The sequence below is a fragment of the Oryzias latipes genome, chromosome 18 (assembly GCF_053564925.1).
Source record: "Oryzias latipes strain Hd-rR chromosome 18, Olatipes_Hd-rR_3.1".
NCBI classification, from domain to species: Eukaryota; Metazoa; Chordata; class Actinopteri; order Beloniformes; family Adrianichthyidae; genus Oryzias; species Oryzias latipes.
This window is the reverse complement of record NC_136254.1, coordinates 34316013-34334675: the sequence shown is the minus strand read 5'-3', so window position 1 is coordinate 34334675 and position 18663 is coordinate 34316013. Positions and strand designations below refer to the sequence as shown.

The 18663-nt window shown below is 40.2% G+C and overlaps 1 protein-coding gene across 3 annotated transcripts; it reads left to right on the top strand.

Moving 5' to 3' along the window:
* Positions 1 to 2218: 2218 nt before the first annotated feature.
* On the top strand, positions 2219 to 17757 carry LOC105356315 (putative selection and upkeep of intraepithelial T-cells protein 1 homolog). Of its 3 annotated transcripts, XM_078935880.1 has the most exons (9): positions 2219 to 2642; positions 4980 to 5336; positions 6574 to 6784; positions 9800 to 10156; positions 11219 to 11429; positions 11770 to 11840; positions 12482 to 12517; positions 12832 to 12933; positions 13400 to 17757. In XM_078935880.1, the coding sequence occupies exons 4-9, from the start codon at positions 9976 to 9978 to the stop codon at positions 13969 to 13971; spliced, it is 1173 nt and encodes a 390-aa protein (XP_078792006.1). In that variant the 5' UTR covers positions 2219 to 2642; positions 4980 to 5336; positions 6574 to 6784; positions 9800 to 9975; the 3' UTR covers positions 13972 to 17757. The 3 variants fall into 3 exon arrangements, with proteins under 3 accessions (XP_078792006.1, XP_023821617.1, XP_023821618.1); XM_023965849.2 differs by lacking the exons at positions 2219 to 2642; positions 4980 to 5336; positions 6574 to 6784 and having other exon boundaries at positions 9378 to 10156; XM_023965850.2 differs by lacking the exons at positions 2219 to 2642; positions 4980 to 5336; positions 6574 to 6784 and having other exon boundaries at positions 9381 to 10156; positions 16252 to 17757.
* Positions 17758 to 18663: the final 906 nt, after the last annotated feature.

The following is an 18663-nucleotide window of genomic DNA, read 5'->3' as shown; positions in this document are numbered from 1 at the left end:
CTGTAACATCACAGACATTTAAAGCTGTTTGTTGTATTTAATTCATTTCTTCTAACGTCTCCTTGAAGCTTCAAATGTCTGGATAAAATGTCGGATAAGTTCTGGTTTGGCTTCCTGCTGCAGAATACTCAGATAAAATCCATGTTGAAGCTCAGAAGATGATCTTCATTTCTGGAAGTTTTAGCAGGGCTGCTAGGCTGTTAGCTGCTGCTCAGGTTTATGATCTGTAGAAAAGAGGAACTTTTATTCTGTTTCTCAAAGTGGATTCAATCTCTCTGAGCCTCTGGAAGAATCTATTTATTAATACAAATCTTGATTTGGGTTAGAGATTTTCTTGTGACATTTGTGAAAGTGGATCCAGAAGCACAAACATGCCGGTTGGTTACATTTTTGTTAATGGAAACTTTTCAGACAAACATTCAGAGTAAAGATGATTCATCAGCTGCAAATCCATCAGTGGAAAAATACAGACTATATTAAAAACAGTTTGTGGCTCCTACATCCTGCTTCTCTACATTTTTTCAAGGTAAATAATATAAAGGTTTTTCCTGTGATGTCATCAAGCTGTCAACAGCATGTTTTAGAAATACTCTGACAGAAAATCTATAAATCACTTTTTGTTCATTTTATCGCTCAATGAAGTTTAATTTAGAATTGAATGAAAAACTTGAACTTAAGCCAAATAACTATAGAGAAAAAATACTCAGTGGGTTTGTGGGCCTAAATGTTGATTTTGTCTGCATAATTCTTGATTTGTAACTCAAACCAAACACTTTGTGCGTACCTGTGTGTTCTTGCAATTGTTTATTCACATGCACAGTTAAATATCAAAAAGTTACAAATGCTAAATACAATTTAGGTACAATTTGAAATGACCGCAGCTTAAAACGATGAAGTCTAAACGGTTGCTACGAATCTTTAAATGGTTCGCACCATAACCTGAAAAACACACAAAACACACACTTTTCCACACAGACCAGAGTTCCAAGGGCAGGAGAGGGTCCCAGATTCCTTTCAGATTAGTGAGTAGATGATGCGTTTAGATGCTGCTAGAATGCTTGGTCATCAGAGTTCTCCTATCAGCTACTTTAAAGTTTGCATAATATCTGTTAAAACTTGACGTTTTTTTCCCTTTCAGAACCAGATTTGCCCTGATAATCGAGATATTAAAGAGTCTAGATGTGTATTTTTGAATGAATTTTTTAAAGTTTTCAACCAATTCAGAACTTGCTGGGTTATGTTGTTCTGTTTCAAACTAAAAACAAAAGCAACAGTTTACCACAGTCGGGAGGAAAATCAGCCAATCAGATCCCTGAACTGGGTTCCTCCAAACATCCAAACCTCTGCTCTGAAACAGTAAATGGGTGGGAAGAGGTGGGAACACGGGCAGAACGTGATGTGCAGATGACAGTTTTTGCTCTATGACCCGTAGAAACACCAAGAACCGTCTCATGATAACAGAACCTAAAACAGAACAGAACTTTCTTCATCTCACAGAGGAAAAAAAGGGTCCCGGATCTTCTCAGGGGACAAAAGAAAACTTTGTTCATGAGGTTCAGATCCAGGTTTCAAGTTTCTGTTACCTTTTCCTTCTCTGAAACGTGTCATGTGACTGTGGCATCAGAGCGTTTCGTAACACCTTGAAGGTGCGCCCATGAGCAACAGAGGGGGGGGGGGGGTCTCTTTAACACAAACTGTCTCTAACCAAACAGAAAATGTAATCTTTTTTTAAACCCTATCAGAAAATCCACAAAGACAAATTCCAGTATCATTAATTTAATGAGATAATGGTATCAATTATGATCAGTGTGGGTGAGTTGTTTAGTTTTTGCTACAACAAAGTTAGTCTGAGAAGCAAAGATGTAGTCATGAGTGATCAGGAGAAAAAGGCCTCATTTACCCAACGTCTCAAATTTGATCAACACGTTTCTAATGTGGTGTAACTTTATTGTAAAAATTATTTTTCAGCCAATTTGGACTTATTTCAGTTCAGGGGAAATTCCTTTCAAATAAAAACAGATGAGTTCATCTCACTATATAGTTTAGAAAATTAGCAAAACGTTTCCCGTTGTAAGTGCTGATGACATAGGGGATTCTGACATTCCAATATTATAGGTATAGAAAGGCTTGTACTCAAAAAGTGTTTTTTAATGCACAGAAAAATAAATGGCCTTTTGCTGCTGATCTTTTCACACATCAAAAAAAAAAAAACTAAACATAAATCCTAAAAATCTAGAGTTTAAAATAAAAAAGATGCAGCACAGCCAAACCTCTGCATACTTAATGATTAAAAAAATACTTGAACAAAATGGAAAAATCAAATGTCCTGCAGGAAGTCTCAAAGCGCCATAAATTATTCAAGTTTTGCTGCATTTATTTGATCTGTAAAGTTTAGGTTCCAACATTTCCACATAGGATTTAACAGTAATTAATATCAACAGGGAGGAGCTAGATTATCTGTAATTAAGGAGTTAATCCTTTTCTGACAGAATGCTGGGAAAGCTGGAATCTCCGTTGCGATCCTGAACACACCTCTAGCCACGCCCACTTCAGTGACACTTCTAATGGAGATGAAGGTTCACAGGTCTTTGGTTCTGTCATGTCTGTGCTGGTTCCTCTGCTCCTGTTCCTCTGGTCCACAGGTAAGAAAGTCTTAAAGGTGCGTCAGGTCCAGGTGTTGACCAGGTGACAGGTGAGCTGCCTGCCAGGCCGGATGGGAGGTTTTTCTAGCATGGGATCATCGTCCCGCTCAGATTAAATTAAAGTTAACTAAATGTGTTCGGCACGGGAGCGGGTCCGTCTCCGTCTCACCTGGGACTTTCACACCTGGTTTGTAGTCCACTGACATGATCCTCCTCAGATTTCAAACTCAGAGCGGTCTGGGCGTGTGAGCGTCGCGCTCGTGCGTTTTATGTAGGAAGCTTCTTTTCCGGGTCGGGGGTCCAATCTAAGTGTATCTGGGTGGGTTTGTGTAGATAGTGTGTGTGGATATCTGAGTGTGTGTAGTTCTTTGTGTTTGTGCATAAAATGCAGATTGTATCAGATATTTATGACACTGATAACCTTAAATAACTTTTGTTGTGTGGTTTAATGTTTGTTGATATCATGTTGGATGTTTTTGTTTATTTGAACTCCTCCTACCAACCTGCTCGACTCTTTTGGAACTAAGAAAGAAAAACAAAAGATACTAACAGAATAAATCCTGAAAACCATTCAGTTTCAAACGTAAAATGGGGGTTTATACAAATAAACTCCTGCTCGGAACATAAAGGGAATGAAAGCACCTGAACAGGTTAAGTAGGAAAAAGTTGTTTTTCAAGTATAGAAATGTTTTTTAAACTTTTCTTTGTCCTTTATTATGTTGGTGTTTGTCAAAATACTGTACTAAATGTCAACTGGGTCTTTGATCCCAAAAGCTGCACAAATACACAATCAGAATAAAAATTAAGAACATATTTTCATATTTTTATGCGTTTCTGAACATTTTTACATGAAGACTTTTTAATGTTCACACTGTCTAGATTTGTTTGTTGTTTAAAGTCTACAAACTGAAATGGTTCTGTTTGAGCCTAAATGCCTGAATGTAAGAGGAAGTTTTAAAAAATTCTATTTTCCATCTTTTCTATTTGTGGTGAGATCCAAAGTATTCAACAACAGCTCTGCAATCGGTTTTAGCAAACTGTCAGAATTTTATTTTAAAGAATGAATTGCTTAGATGGGGGCGTGGCCTTTTGACTGACAGATTCTACAGAGTCAAATCAGGTTTACCGTCTATTAGATCAGTGTTTTTCAACCAGTGTGCCGCGGCACACTAGTGTGCCGTGGGAGATGGTCAAGTGTGCCGTGAGAAATTGCCCTCATTAATTGATCTAAAAGCAATTACCATCTCCAGGAAATCAGCTCTTTGTTCATCCAAACAGGCCCTGATAAAACACTGAGAAGTTAAGAATATGAAATATCATAAAATTATTTTTTCTTTGTGTTATATGATTCTATTAAAGACCTTTTGATAACAATAACGGGGTACCGCGATTTAGCTGCAGCTATAACTGTGTAAGGAAAAGTCCCGCCCCTTTAACTGTCTCCACCAATCATTCTTGAAGGCTTAATCACATGTCTTCAGTCTGACCAATCAGAAGTCTTCACTTCCTTGTTTCGATTTAGCGCAAAAAAGTCTCTCTGTTCTAACAAACATACCAGCTAAAGCTCGTCTTTAGCGGTGTAGCTTTCCACAGAATCTGGTATCAGACTGGAACAAGTGAACAAAACCATGAAGCTCAAAGACGCTGGTCTTTCTGCGGTCGGCGGATTATCGGCACTACATCTCCCATGATGCAACAAAGTGTCTGTCTTAGCGCACAATGAGTCTCTCCTCTTAACGTCTTAAAACAACGAACACACATCAAACAGTTTTTGAATCTTTTGACTTAATTTTTAATACATCTTTTAGAAAAAACAGCTGCAGCTTCCAGCTTTTTCTGCAACATTTATCACAAAAATGCATGTGAGATTGCAGAGCGGCTGTAGATCAAAACAGACTGAGCTTTTTTTTTTTTTTTATTTATCTTTTTTTTTTGGATGCTGGTGTGCCGCGGGATTTTTGTCAAGGTTAAAGTGTGCCGTGGCTCAAAAAAGGTTGAAAAACACTGTATTAGAGCAAATCAAATCTAAAACCAGAGAATTATCAGAATAAACCAATATTTAAGCTTAAGGAGAAACCTAATATCGACTAATATATGTATAGTACATACTGTATTTATTATGTTTAATTAAAAATCTTAGATTTGCTCAAAGTGGTTTTCTGAAAGAGGATCCTAAGGTCCATCCATACCAAGTTTGGTGCGTGTACCTTAAAATGCAGAATTCTAAGGTAGTTTGGGTCTTCAAGGAAGGCAGTAAAGTGCTTTATAAGTACACACCACTTGTTGACACCAATGTCTTTTGTCTAAATGAGGCTAAAACTCCTGTTTGTTCTCCAGATGGCTCTTCTGCTCAGCCACATCAGGTGGTTGCAGTTGTTGGTGACGCCGTCACGCTGCCCTGCAGCTTAGAGGACAGAACCAGGTTTGATGACAGTCCAACGGTGGAGTGGACGAGGGCCGACCTGGATCTCAAGGCTGCTCTGGTGTACCGGGACAACTCTGAGGTCTTTGAGATGAAACACCAGCGCTTTGAGTTCCGGACCAGCCTGTTCCACAGTGTGGTCAAAGACGGAAACGTGTCTTTGAGGATCTCCAACGTCCAGCTGTCTGACGCTGGGATGTTCTACTGCCTGAAGATCCCAAAGGAAGAAGGCAGACTCCGGATGGAGAACTCCACGGTGGAGCTGGTTGTTGGTGAGAACACTTTGGTATTGGGATTTGGTATTTTATAGAAAATACGAAGGGTGGGGGAGGCAAATTTACTGGTAGCACATGTGCGACTGGATGTAAAATTCAGTCGCACACTCTCAAATTTTGGTCGCAAAATGCGACCATTTGGTCGCAGTCTGGAGCCCTGCAAGGTGCTTTCCATAAAATACAAACAAGAACACAATAAAACCAATCCCTACACATGCAATAGAATAATTATAATAAAATACACATAAACAAGCACAAAAAAAGAGAAATGACAGAGCTAAAGAAAAAAAGAACCCAGAAGGCGCCGTCCCCCCTGTCCTCCTGTTGGCCGGAGTGTCATCATCTAAGCAGCACAAGAACAACTCATCCCCAGAACCTCCCCCCCCAAGAGGTGCTGGGGATGAGTTGGTGGATGGCTTGATGGCTTGGTGGACTTTGTTGAAGTTATTCTAGATTATTTAACAGATTTCCATGGTCCAGCCCTTTTTATACATGAGAACATCCATCCATCCATCCATCCATCCATCCATCCACCCATCCATCAATGCCTTCCTGGGGTCTGACTTGTCTGTCAATGACCGTCTTGGCCAACACATGGGACAAACTGTTTCTAAATCGGGGAAACAGACAAAAGGGGAAAAAGCTCATTGCGAGAGGAGATTGTCACTCAAACGCAATTTTTTTATTTTCAAATCCAAAAAATACAAACAGACGACATATCAAGTGCTTGTTGTCACATCTCGCGTGCCCTATTGCTGACCCCTGTTCTATATATATAGGTATATAATATTTCACGTTCCAACTGCATGGCTCATGCACTAGTATCGGTTAGCGACAGTCCAGTGTCAACACCGTATGCTAAAAGTGTGTTCAAAAATGCCCGTTCGGCATGTTTATGAGCGTGTATCACATCCCCGGTGTAAACGGGTGAATATGGGCTGTTCAGAGTCTAAATTTGGTCAAACCTGCACGTAGGTTGTCCTTATGAAATATCAAGGTTTTAGACCACTTAGTGAACCAGTAGAGTCAAAATACTCATGTAGGATTTTTTTCTACTGTGATGCAGTGGGGGACAGGTCGTAGTGACAACATGTAAGTGTAAGTAAGGGTGGAGTAGGTGAGACGCAGGCGTGTCTTACAGATTTTTCTGTTTTACAACATCCCACATGGTTGAAGCCTAGCACAAATTTAGCTGATTTTTGCCTTTCTTGACTGACCACAGCTGTTTCTACAGTTTCAGTGTCTGACCCAAAGATCTCGATGGTCGCGGTCCAAAGTGGAGCGGTGATGGTGGAGTGTGCGGCCAGTTGCTGGCTGCCGAAGCCGGAGATGAAGATCCTGGACGACCAGGGAAGAACCTTGACTGCTGAAAAGACGGAGACAGAAGAGCCAAACGGATGTATCACCGTACGACAAAAAGTCGTTCTGCAGAATTCAACCGGCAGGTTAGAAGACAGATGTTTTCTTTGGTTTAACATTAGGACTCCAGTTCCAGCGTAATCAGAAATAAGCATTTTCCTGCTCAAATTAATCAAATCAAGAGTATATAATCTGAGTTGGCGAAGATAATCTGCTGACGGTTGCTGCTTTGATTGCTTGGTGGAAATAATGTTTAGCAGATGAAGCTGAAGTTTATTTAAGAAAAAAGGTTGAGTAAATTGCTGAAGCTGTTTGCTTAAAGGTCTGCAGAAGTCATTGTAGCTGTAAACTTTAAGCTGCATCAGAGTTTTCCGTATTTGACGCTGCTAATCTGTTCTGTTCCAAAATACTACAAGATGTAGGGGAAAAAATCTAGAGCAAAAGAGGGTAATATTGTCCAAAATTGGCAAAAAAAAAGCTATTTAAACCCGAAAAAGAGACTAAAAGCTCCAGGGTTATTGATGAATTATCATTAAAAAAATGTAAAAAATGCCTAAAGCTTGGTACATTTAAACAGGTATAAGAAAAAGTATCAACAAGAGAGGTGATGTGTTAATGAGACTAACATGTGAATGAGTGTAAAATGTACAGAAAATGACAAAAATAATCCCCAAAAATCACGTTTTGAATACAGATATGTTCTAGTGTTAAATCCACGTCCAGTTCTGGGCCTTTCTAGTCTGTTTATAAAAGTGAAGAAGAAAGGGAAAAGAAGAAAAACCGGCTTTACTTTTTCTTTGTTTCTTTTGTGGCAACTTGACGACAAAAATCAAAAGGTTTTTGTTGTTTAAGCTGAATTCTGAACTTTACAAAATGAAGAACAGCAACTGCAGAAAATGTCTGACATCAAATGATAAAACCTGCTGAACTGGATACAAAGGTCCTACACTGTTGACCTGGCTAAAAACATACAGTCTGACCGTGTTTGGCTAAATAAAACTACTTGATTGACTAAACAATTTAATAAAAACCTTCTTAATGGGAGTTTTTTTGTTCAAGCGTAATAATCTAAGTGTATCTGGGTGGGTTTGTGTAGATAGTGTGTGTGGATATCTGAGTGTGTGTAGTTCTTTGTGTTTGTGCATAAAATGCAGATTGTATCAGATATTTATGACACTGATAACCTTAAATAACTTTTGTTGTGTGGTTTAATGTTTGTTGATATCATGTTGGATGTTTTTGTTTATTTGAACTCCTCCTACAAACCTGCTCGACTCTTTTGGAACTAAGAAAGAAAAACAAAAGATACTAACAGAATAAATCCTGAAAACCATTCAGTTTCAAACGTAAAATGGGGGTTTATACAAATAAACTCCTGCTCGGACCATAAAGGGAATGAAAGCACCTGAACAGGTTAAGTAGGAAAAAGTTGTTTTTCAAGTATAGAAATGTTTTTTAAACTTTTCTTTGTCCTTTATTATGTTGGTGTTTGTCAAAATACTGTACTAAATGTCAACTGGGTCTTTGATCCCAAAAGCTGCACAAATACACAATCAGAATAAAAATTAAGAACATATTTTCATATTTGTATGCGTTTCTGAACATTTTTACATGAAGACTTTTTAATGTTCACACTGTCTAGATTTGTTTGTTGTTTAAAGTCTACAAACTGAAATGGTTCTGTTTGAGCCTAAATGCTTGAATGTAAGAGGAAGTTTTAAAAAATTCTATTTTCCATCTTTTCTATTTGTGGTGAGATCCAAAGTATTCAACAACAGCTCTGCAATCGGTTTTAGCAAACTGTCAGAATTTTATTTTAAAGAATGAATTGCTTAGATGGGGGCGTGGCCTTTTGACTGACAGATTCTACAGAGTCAAATCAGGTTTACCGTCTATTAGATCAGTGTTTTTCAACCAGTGTGCCGCGGCACACTAGTGTGCCGTGGGAGATGGTCAAGTGTGCCGTGGAAAATTGCCCTCATTAATTGATCTAAAAGCAATTACCATCTCCAGGAAATCAGCTCTTTGTTCATCCAAACAGGCCCTGATAAAACACTGAGAAGTTAAGAATATGAAATATCATAAAATTATTTTTTCTTTGTGTTATATGATTCTATTAAAGACCTTTTGATAACAATAACGGGGTACCGCGATTTAGCTGCAGCTATAACTGTGTAAGGAAAAGTCCCGCCCCTTTAACTGTCTCCACCAATCATTCTTGAAGGCTTAATCACATGTCTTCAGTCTGACCAATCAGAAGTCTTCACTTCCTTGTTTCGATTTAGCGCAAAAAAGTCTCTCTGTTCTAACAAAAATACCATCTAAAGCTCGTCTTTAGCGGTGTAGCTTTCCACAGAATCTGGTATCAGACTGGAACAAGTGAACAAAACCATGAAGCTCAAAGACGCTGGTCTTTCTGCGGTTGGCGGATTATCGGCACTACATCTCCCATGATGCAACAAAGTGTCTGTCTTAGCGCACAATGAGTCTCTCCTCTTAACGTCTTAAAACAACGAACACACATCAAACAGTTTTTGAATCTTTTGACTTAATTTTTAATACATCTTTTAGAAAAAACAGCTGCAGCTTCCAGCTTTTTCTGCAACATTTATCACAAAAATGCATGTGAGATTGCAGAGCGGCTGTAGATCAAAACAGACTGAGCTTTTTTTTTTTTTTTATTTATCTTTTTTTTTTTGGATGCTGGTGTGCCGCGGGATTTTTGTCAAGGTTAAAGTGTGCCGTGGCTCAAAAAAGGTTGAAAAACACTGTATTAGAGCAAATCAAATCTAAAACCAGAGAATTATCAGAATAAACCAATATTTAAGCTTAAGGAGAAACCTAATATCGACTAATATATGTATAGTACATACTGTATTTATTATGTTTAATTAAAAATCTTAGATTTGCTCAAAGTGGTTTTCTGAAAGAGGATCCTAAGGTCCATCCATACCAAGTTTGGTGCGTGTACCTTAAAATGCAGAATTCTAAGGTAGTTTGGGTCTTCAAGGAAGGCAGTAAAGTGCTTTATAAGTACACACCACTTGTTGACACCAATGTCTTTTGTCTAAATGAGGCTAAAACTCCTGTTTGTTCTCCAGATGGCTCTTCTGCTCAGCCACATCAGGTGGTTGCAGTTGTTGGTGACGCCGTCACGCTGCCCTGCAGCTTAGAGGACAGAACCAGGTTTGATGACAGTCCAACGGTGGAGTGGACGAGGGCCGACCTGGATCCCAAGGCTGCTCTGGTGTACCGGGACAACTCTGAGGTCTTTGAGATGAAACACCAGCGCTTTGAGTTCCGGACCAGCCTGTTCCACAGTGAGGTCAAAGACGGAAACGTGTCTTTGAGGATCTCCAACGTCCAGCTGTCTGACGCTGGGATGTTCTACTGCCTGAAGATCCCAAAGGAAGAAGGCAGACTCCGGATGGAGAACTCCACGGTGGAGCTGGTTGTTGGTGAGAACACTTTGGTATTGGGATTTGGTATTTTATAGAAAATACGAAGGGTGGGGGAGGCAAATTTACTGGTAGCACATGTGCGACTGGATGTAAAATTCAGTCGCACACTCTCAAATTTTGGTCGCAAAATGCGACCATTTGGTCGCAGTCTGGAGCCCTGCAAGGTGCTTTCCATAAAATACAAACAAGAACACAATAAAACCAATCCCTACACATGCAATAGAATAATTATAATAAAATACACATAAACAAGCACAAAAAAAGAGAAATGACAGAGCTAAAGAAAAAAGAACCCAGAAGGCGCCGTCCGCCCTGTCCTCCTGTTGGCCGGAGTGTCATCATCTAAGCAGCACAAGAACAACTCATCCCCAGAACCTCCCCCCCCAAGAGGTGCTGGGGATGAGTTGGTGGATGGCTTGATGGCTTGGTGGACTTTGTTGAAGTTATTCTAGATTATTTGACAGATTTCCATGGTCCAGCCCTTTTTATACATGAGAACATCCATCCATCCATCCATCCATCCATCCATCCACCCATCCATCCATCCATCCATCCATCCATCCATCCATCCATCCATCCATCCATCCATCCATCCATCCATCCATCCATCCATCCACCCATCCATCCATCCATCCATCCATCCATCCATCCATCCATCCATCCATCCATCCACCCATCCATCAATGCCTTCCTGGGGTCTGACTTGTCTGTCAATGACCGTCTTGGCCAACACATGGGACAAACTGTTTCTAAATCGGGGAAACAGACAAAAGGGGAAAAAGCTCATTGCGAGAGGAGATTATCAGTCAAACGCAATTTTTTTATTTTCAAATCCAAAAAATACAAACAGACGACATATCAAGTGCTTGTTGTCACATCTCGCGTGCCCTATTGTTGACCCCTGTTCTATATATATAGGTATGTAATGTCTGTGTCAGTGTTGGTTTTTCAAGGCTCTAGAAACTGTTGCTTCTGCTGTGTTGAAGGCTTGAGTTTTCGTCCATCAGACCTTGGATGCGTTGGGCGAAGCGCACACTACTCTTCCTTTTGATTCTACAGTTTCAGCGTTTGACCCAAAGATCACAGGGATCTGGTTTGGCAGTAACTATGTGGTCATGGAGTGTGAAGCGAGAAACTGGCGGCCAAAGCCTCAGATGAAGATCCTGGACGAACAGGGGAGAGCTTTGACTGGAGAAAAGGCACAGACAGAAGATCCAGGAGGAGTTTTCACCATAAGGCAGAGAGTCACACTCCAACGTTCAGCTGACAGGTTGGATTTGTTTGACAGGAGGCTTTCATTGGTTGATATGGGGAATTAGTTAGTTATGACATCAGACGGCTCTTTCCTTAATTAGAAGGTTTTAGTACTCTGGTGAAGCCCGATGGGGGGGGGGGGGGTCTCCTACCCCTGACCTTCTTAGGAGCTGCTGTCCTGTTTGTTGATCATCAGCTGATGAGGAGATGCCAGAACAAATGGTGGGCCAATTGATCAGTACAGTCATAACAGTCATAAGTCCACCAGTAGTGCTAGAAATGATAGATAGAAAAAACTACTCCTGTTTTCTCATGAATGAATGAACGTAGACATCTGATGGACGTGTTTCTTTCAGTCACAGGATCGTCTGCAGAGTGGAGCTCCCACGTTTCAACCACAGCAGGACCACGCAGATCCTCATTTCAGGTACGCCCCTCCTTCAGGCTGAGCTGGAATTTAAAAACACAACCCAAAATGACTCAAAGGTTGTGTCCAAATTCCCTCACTACTCCCTATAATCCCTACAAGGCTTTATAATGCGGAACTTACAGGTGTTTATCTCAACTTTGACACCTACTCACCTGTTTCTTTTCTTAAAATGCCAACAATGACATCACTCCTTTTCCAAAGTAAAAACCTGATAAATATGATCATTTTACATGGACTGTTTCTGAATCACTCACTGTGTTTTGATGATGAAAACGTGGATGGTTTACAAACATTATCACAAATGACAAACTGTTCAAACACAATGCACTATGGTCTCTACTTGTCAATCAATTGATGCACACAGAGACTTCTGGGAAATTTCATGGGTATTGGATTTTGGAATTGTAGATTTGGAAAGTAAAGGTTTGGATAGTGTAGTTGTGAGCATTAGCACTGAATACAATTCGCACATTGTACAGTAGCTCCTCCCACAAGCATCGGGTATGTCAAGTCTATAAGCACTGAAATCAGCCAACAAGGTTAATTTATTGTATTTTTGCTGCAGGTCTTTTTTTTTACAAAGTTTTTGTAATTTGGTTTCTTTAATTAATTATTCTTTAACCTTGTATTTTCTGTAGATGACCAAATGGGTCAGAGAGTCCAGTGGTTTGCAGGTAAAACTAACATCCAACTATATGAACATACTGTTGACTAGTTTTTGATATTTCACCCGTTTGCTGATTAATTTTGCTATATTCTTCCCTTTGCCTCTTCCTCTCTATACCTTACTTTTAAAAATAACTCAACCGTCTATTTCCATATGATGAATTGTGTTCAAGACAATTGTGCTTATTAATTCACTTTTAAATTGTTGATTTATCAAAAACTGTATTTAAGTGAAATCTCCAATAGAAAACAAGCAGTAATGATCCTAGTAAAGTCTTTATCATGTATCTTGATTTGGAGTTTCCTGGTTTTTTTTTTTCAGTTGACTGCCTGCGTTCCTATTTCACCATCGCCGGCATCTGTGCCATGATTTTATTAACTTTCTTTGGTTTCTTTCTGTGGAGGAGGAAGCTGCACCGATACGGTAAGAAAGCCTAGAAAACAGAAGCAGGCTTTTGAAACCGCGATAAGTAAATGTTATGACTCAGTGTAGACACTAGACGGAGGAGGAATCCATCATATGGGAATAATCATAGTTTTAGTTTTTTAATACATTTGGAAATTATAATAGCTCATTGTAGAATTTTGATTTGAAGCAAAGTGTTTGAGGTCAGATTACTGACAAAATAAAACATGCTTATAGACGAAGTTGTACTTCCCGGCTGTATATTTTTTGCTAAGTTGTGCACAACTTTGTCCACATGCACACGTTTCATTTTCATCTTACCCCATAGACATTAGGGGGAAACGGGTCGAGGGTTGTAGGGAGGCTTCTGAGGATCAGGCCCAGAACATCCAGACAGCATTCACACAGAGATGAACCCATGATCTGTCTTTGTCTTAACCTTCTGTAAAATCACGGCTAACAGTACGCCTTCTTGTTCTTACAGCTAGGGCCTGTTTGACACAAACAATGCCAGAAACCTGTGTTAGAAGATCATTTCAGCAGCGCAGAACTGATCCCTGTGAGACCGAGAACAGTGTAAACAGCTTAACTGAGCAGCAGGAAAGGGAGCTGAACAACCTCAAATCAGATCTTCAAAAGAAAGACGAGCTCATCAAAACCCTAAAACGTCAACTCTCTGCTGGTCTGAAGTCTTGTGTGGTTCACCACACTACAACACACACTGGAAACCTTTTGGGCAGCTTTGAAAGCGACGCCTCATCCAGTGAGAACGATCAAGAGCCGCTGGAGAACCGCAAGCTTTTGAAATCTTCTAGTTTTTCCAGAAAGAAACATCCACTGGCTGAGATCTCCAGAATAAAGAAGGATACAGTTTCTGATCCCAAAGTCCAAAGGAAAAAAACTTTTCATCGAATGAAGTCTTTACCTACTTATGATTTGGTAGACGACACCCATCCACCTTTGTCTCCCACTTACTTGTCGGGTCAGGAGAATCTCCAGAGTCAACGTAGAGCTTCTTTACAGCTTTCAGCATTAGGAGACAATTACAAAACTTGAATTGGGTTGAAGCTATTCGTCATTTTGGTTCTAAAATATTGTTTTATTTGAATCGTTGTTGGAGGTTGTAACTGAAGAATTCAATTCAATTCAATTTTATTTGTATAGCCGAAAATCACAACAACAGTCGTCTCGATGGGCTTCGAAGTAAAACATGAACTTAAAAGGATCACGAATACAAAGAGTTCAATAGGAAAATACTAAAATGAACTAACAAACTGACTAAGCTATAATGGCATCCCTGCCCTTAGACCCCCCTTCGCGGTAAGGAAAAACTCCTAAAAAACGGATTCCGGAAAAAACGAAGAAACCTCAGGGGGGTCCACATGAAGGTGGGATCCTCCCCCAGGACGGACAGGCGATTTATCAGAACTCTTAGAGAAGAATTAACTTATCTAAATCTACAACTACATATATAAAAGTCCAGCAGACGAGCTTCATCCAGCCGTGGTTGTGGGGACAGTCAGGGGCCCGAGTCGAGCCGGAGACAGGAACCACAGCCAGGTGTAGGAGCAGGAGCAGAGGCGAGGTAGACGGTCAGGAACTGGAGCACGGATGAGCCAACTGGAGTCTGGAAGCACTCCCACTCCCCAAGGAGGGGAGAGGAAAAGAGGGACAATACATGAATCACTGCACCAAACAGAGGCATGGAGAACTAAATGATGAATAATGATCAAGAATACAGGAGAGGAAGGGTAGAAGTAGATGAGAAAAGAGGACAGAACCCCAGTGCACCATAGTTACCCCAGCTTCAACTGCTAGCAGCCTTTTAAAAGAAATAGTTATTAAGTTTAATTTAAACAAATTAAGTTAAATAATCTCTGAATACTAACTAGTCTGACAATAAGCCTGTCCAAAGAGGAATGTTTTCAGTCTAACTTTGATTGTAGAAACTGAATCGGCCTCTCTTACATAAAACAGGGGCTTGGTGGCTAAACGCTCTACCTCCAACTGTACTTTGACTAATTCTAGGAACCACAAGCAGTCCTGCATTTTGGGAGTGAATAGTTCTATTTGGATGGTAAGGGACTATGAGGTCCTTAATATAGGACGGGGCCATTCCATGTAAGGCCTTAAAGGTTAACAGGAGGATCTTGAACTTGATTCTAGAATCAACTGGGATCCAGTGAAGTGAAACTAACACAGGAGTGATTTGATCTCTTCTGCTGGTTCCAGCTAACAATCTAGCTGCTGCGTTCTGAACAAGCTGGAGACTTCTTAAGGAACTCTTAGGACACGCTGCTAACAAGGAGTTACAGTAATCCAGCCTCGACGTAACAAATGCATGGATGAGTTTTTCAGCATCACTCTTAGAAAGTAGATTTCTGATCTTAGCAATATTTCGCAGGTGAAAAAAGGCAGTTCTACATGCCTGAGATATGTGAGCCTTAAATGATAAATCCTGGTCAAATAAAACCCCAAGGTTTCTAACTGTGGAATTGGGGGCTATACTTATGCCATCCAGGGAGACTATCTGAGCAGACAGAGCATCTCTGAGGTTTTTAGGACCAAGTATAATGACCTCAGTTTATTCTGGGTTCAAGAGGAGGTAATTAATTGTCATCCAGGTCTTGATGTCACTGATGCAGGCGTTCAGTTTCTCTATCTGGTCATTCTGGTCAGGCTTCATGGATAAATACAACTGCGTATCTTCGGCATAACAATGAAAATTAATGCTGTGTTTCCTGATTATGTTTCCTAGGGGTAGCATATAAAGCGTAAACAGGATCGGTCCCAAGACTGAGCCCTGTGGGACTCCATAGTTGACTCGAGTGCACTGAGAGGAATGGCCATTTACATTAACGAACTGATACCTATCTGACAGATAGGATTTAAACCACTGGATGGCAGATCCTCTGATCCCTATGTCCTGCTCTAATCTATGGAGTAAAATACCGTGGTCGATAGTGTCAAAGGCTGCACTGAGGTCCAACAGGACCAGAATAGAAAGTAGTCCCTTTTCTGAGGCCAATAACAAGTCATTAGAGAACAGTGTAGAATTATGTTGTTGGGTTACTATGTTATGAAGATGATGATGATGATGATTATGAAGGTTTTTCATGAAATCTTCCCAAGCATTTATCGCTGAACAGCTTCAGAAGCTCCAGAGCAAAACTCAGACCAGAGCTGGCTTTCTTCATCAGATTGTTTCGCCTCTGTGGATCCCTTCCAGATATGATTACGTTCTCCTCAGCAGAGGCTTAGGAGACGTGGAACGTCTCACTTCAAATTTTTAAAGACGTTAGGCCTCATTAAGGAGTACAATCTGCTTTGTTCCAGCATCACTTTCGGGGCTCCAGTTCCGTTGATGGTCCAGGTGAACACCCAGGTGTTTATGCGCCTCCACTTCTTCTGGAAAAGGGTTTGACATGTTGCTTTACCTCAGTCTGCTTTGTATGTTTTACATTCAGAATCAGATGATTATCTCTGCACAATGTCAGAATGTGGTCCAGCTGTTGTCTCCACTCAGCCTCGTATTCATCTCTGACACATCAGACGACTGTTAAGTAATCTGAGTACTTCTGCAGACTTTGTTGTTATGGACAGAATCTTCAGGGCCCAGTAATTCTCTTGTTAAAAGTCTAAATGTGTGCTGCATTTAAATACAAAGACGTGTGAGATATAAAACTAACCTCTGAGAATAATATTTTTGATATAAAAAGAACACTCCTTGTGCTAACAGATATTCAGACATTGATGATGTTAAGGCCACAGCCAGATTTTGCGCAAATTGCACAAATGAAAATTCGTCGTACATGAAAATACGTGGAAAGCAAGAAAAGTTGTGGACATGAAAATTTCCCAAATATATCTCCAATGAACTACATTAAAACCACAGAAGAAGTACAAATAAACCACGCAAAGAACATCTAAACCGTTTTTTTATTGAATTTCTTCCCGTTGACGTTCAGAGCCCTGCACAGAAATCCAATCTGGTCAGCACCATGGTCAGCTCCTGCCGCGGCGCAGAGGTTAGCGCTCTCGCCTCAAATCCTAGCTGGGTTCTCCCTATGTGGAGCTTGCATGTTCTCCTTGTACATGTGTGGGTTTTCTGTGGGAACTCCAGCCTCCCCCACTGCCCAAAAACATGCTCCATAACGTCGTTAAGGATTCTAAACGGCGAACCCCGTTTTTGCTCACAAGTAGCTGGGATGGCTCCACTAGCCCCATGACCCCATAATGGACTCAAAGGATTCAGGATATGGATGGATGGATAATGTATCAAGAAATAAGAAAACTTGATCCATTTGTGTCATTTAGAGTTTTAAAAACATCAGGGACGATATATTTACCTGATGTTTCAAGATCATGTAGAATTCATGCAGATAAGGCACCTTAACTTTATATAAAAAAATGTTTTGATGGTTGAGGTTTAATCTGACAAAGATGAATCTTTTCTTTTCCTCCCAATTCTTTTGTACATGTGTTACGTTCATAAATGTTTGTTATTTTATGGATGGATCATAAAGCTATTGTCATTTTTTTGTGAATTGTTTTTTTTTTTGTTCCTTCTTATTACCAAAGGGCTATTTTTAGTTTTTTTTTTAATTCCACTTTTTAAGTTAATTCACAAAGTGTCTCTTTACAGGTCAGTGAGTTTTTTTTTTAAACTGTTAGAACTGTATAAGCTTTAAATGTGATCAAAAAAGATCCTTTCATGTTCTGGTAGAAAGACTTCTACAATCATGCTGTGATGTCTTAATGAATATCAAAATACAAACAGTTCAGTTGGAAGTATTTCTTGAATGCTGCACTTTATTCAATAAACCTTCTTTTCTCACTGCAGTTGGTGGCTTCTTCCTGTAGGTGGTGCTGCGGCACCGTTTTGTCAAAATAAACAGTCTGTTCCTGAGTCTGTTTGTTCTCAGAGACCGGTTTGGCTGCTGTGATCCCTCGGTTGTGCCGTTGCTCAATCTAATGATCTAATTAGCGTCACAGAGCGCAGTCATCCAACCCTGTGGCGTGTCATCATTGTTGTACTCTGTGTGGCTTGTCAGATGTTCAAAGTGTGTATCCAGAAAGGAAACCAGGTTGTGAACAGAATCCTGCTCCATATGCCATGACAGAAACCAGATATCCAGTTTTTGCTCCACGTTTATCAATCTATTGATACCAAACCAACGTAACAACAAACTTCCTGTGTGAAGAATGACAGACTGTGACGAACATTGAGCGGTAAGAAGGAAAACGTCAGTTTAGCACAAAGCAGTGCAGTGTTTCCTCGTCTATAGCAGTGGTTAACCCTTGTGCTATCTTAGATGACCCCCCCTTCCATTGACGTGTTCTCCCTACCATGAAAAAAGTGGATAAAGGTGGAAAGATTTCATGTAATCCATGGACACCAGTGAAGATCACAAATCATTGAAGAAAAAAGGTTCAGAGCACTGTCTAGTGGGTCTAGATGACCCAACTCCCAATGGTAAAATGCCTAGGATAGCACAAGGGTTAAGTAAGCAACAATTCCCGACGAGGTGTACATTATCAGAAATAATGAACGACGTGGAAGCCTGACCCGTCTGACCCAAAGCTTTCTGGGAAGCAACCTTCCCCCCCGTTCCCCTCGGCGAGGATCAGCCCCGACAGATCTCAGTTCTTCCAGTTCCAGACATGCAAACAATTGTATATTTTTAATATGCTTGCAGATAAATGTATTTGTTACATTTTTAGGTGGTAGATCATTTCAAAAGGAGC

What these genes read in the sequence shown, in the direction of transcription:
- LOC105356315 (XM_023965849.2), top strand. Translation starts at nt 9,676, where the DNA reads ATGCAGAATTCTAAGGTAGTTTGGGTCTTCAAGGAAGGCAGTAAAGTG. An exon ending in CACGCAGATCCTCATTTCAG is followed by an intron (nt 11,841 to 12,481) that starts GTACGCCCCTCC and finishes TATTTTCTGTAG; the next exon opens with ATGACCAAATGGGTCAGAGA. An exon ending in GAGGAAGCTGCACCGATACG is followed by an intron (nt 12,934 to 13,399) that starts GTAAGAAAGCCT and finishes TTGTTCTTACAG; the next exon opens with CTAGGGCCTGTTTGACACAA.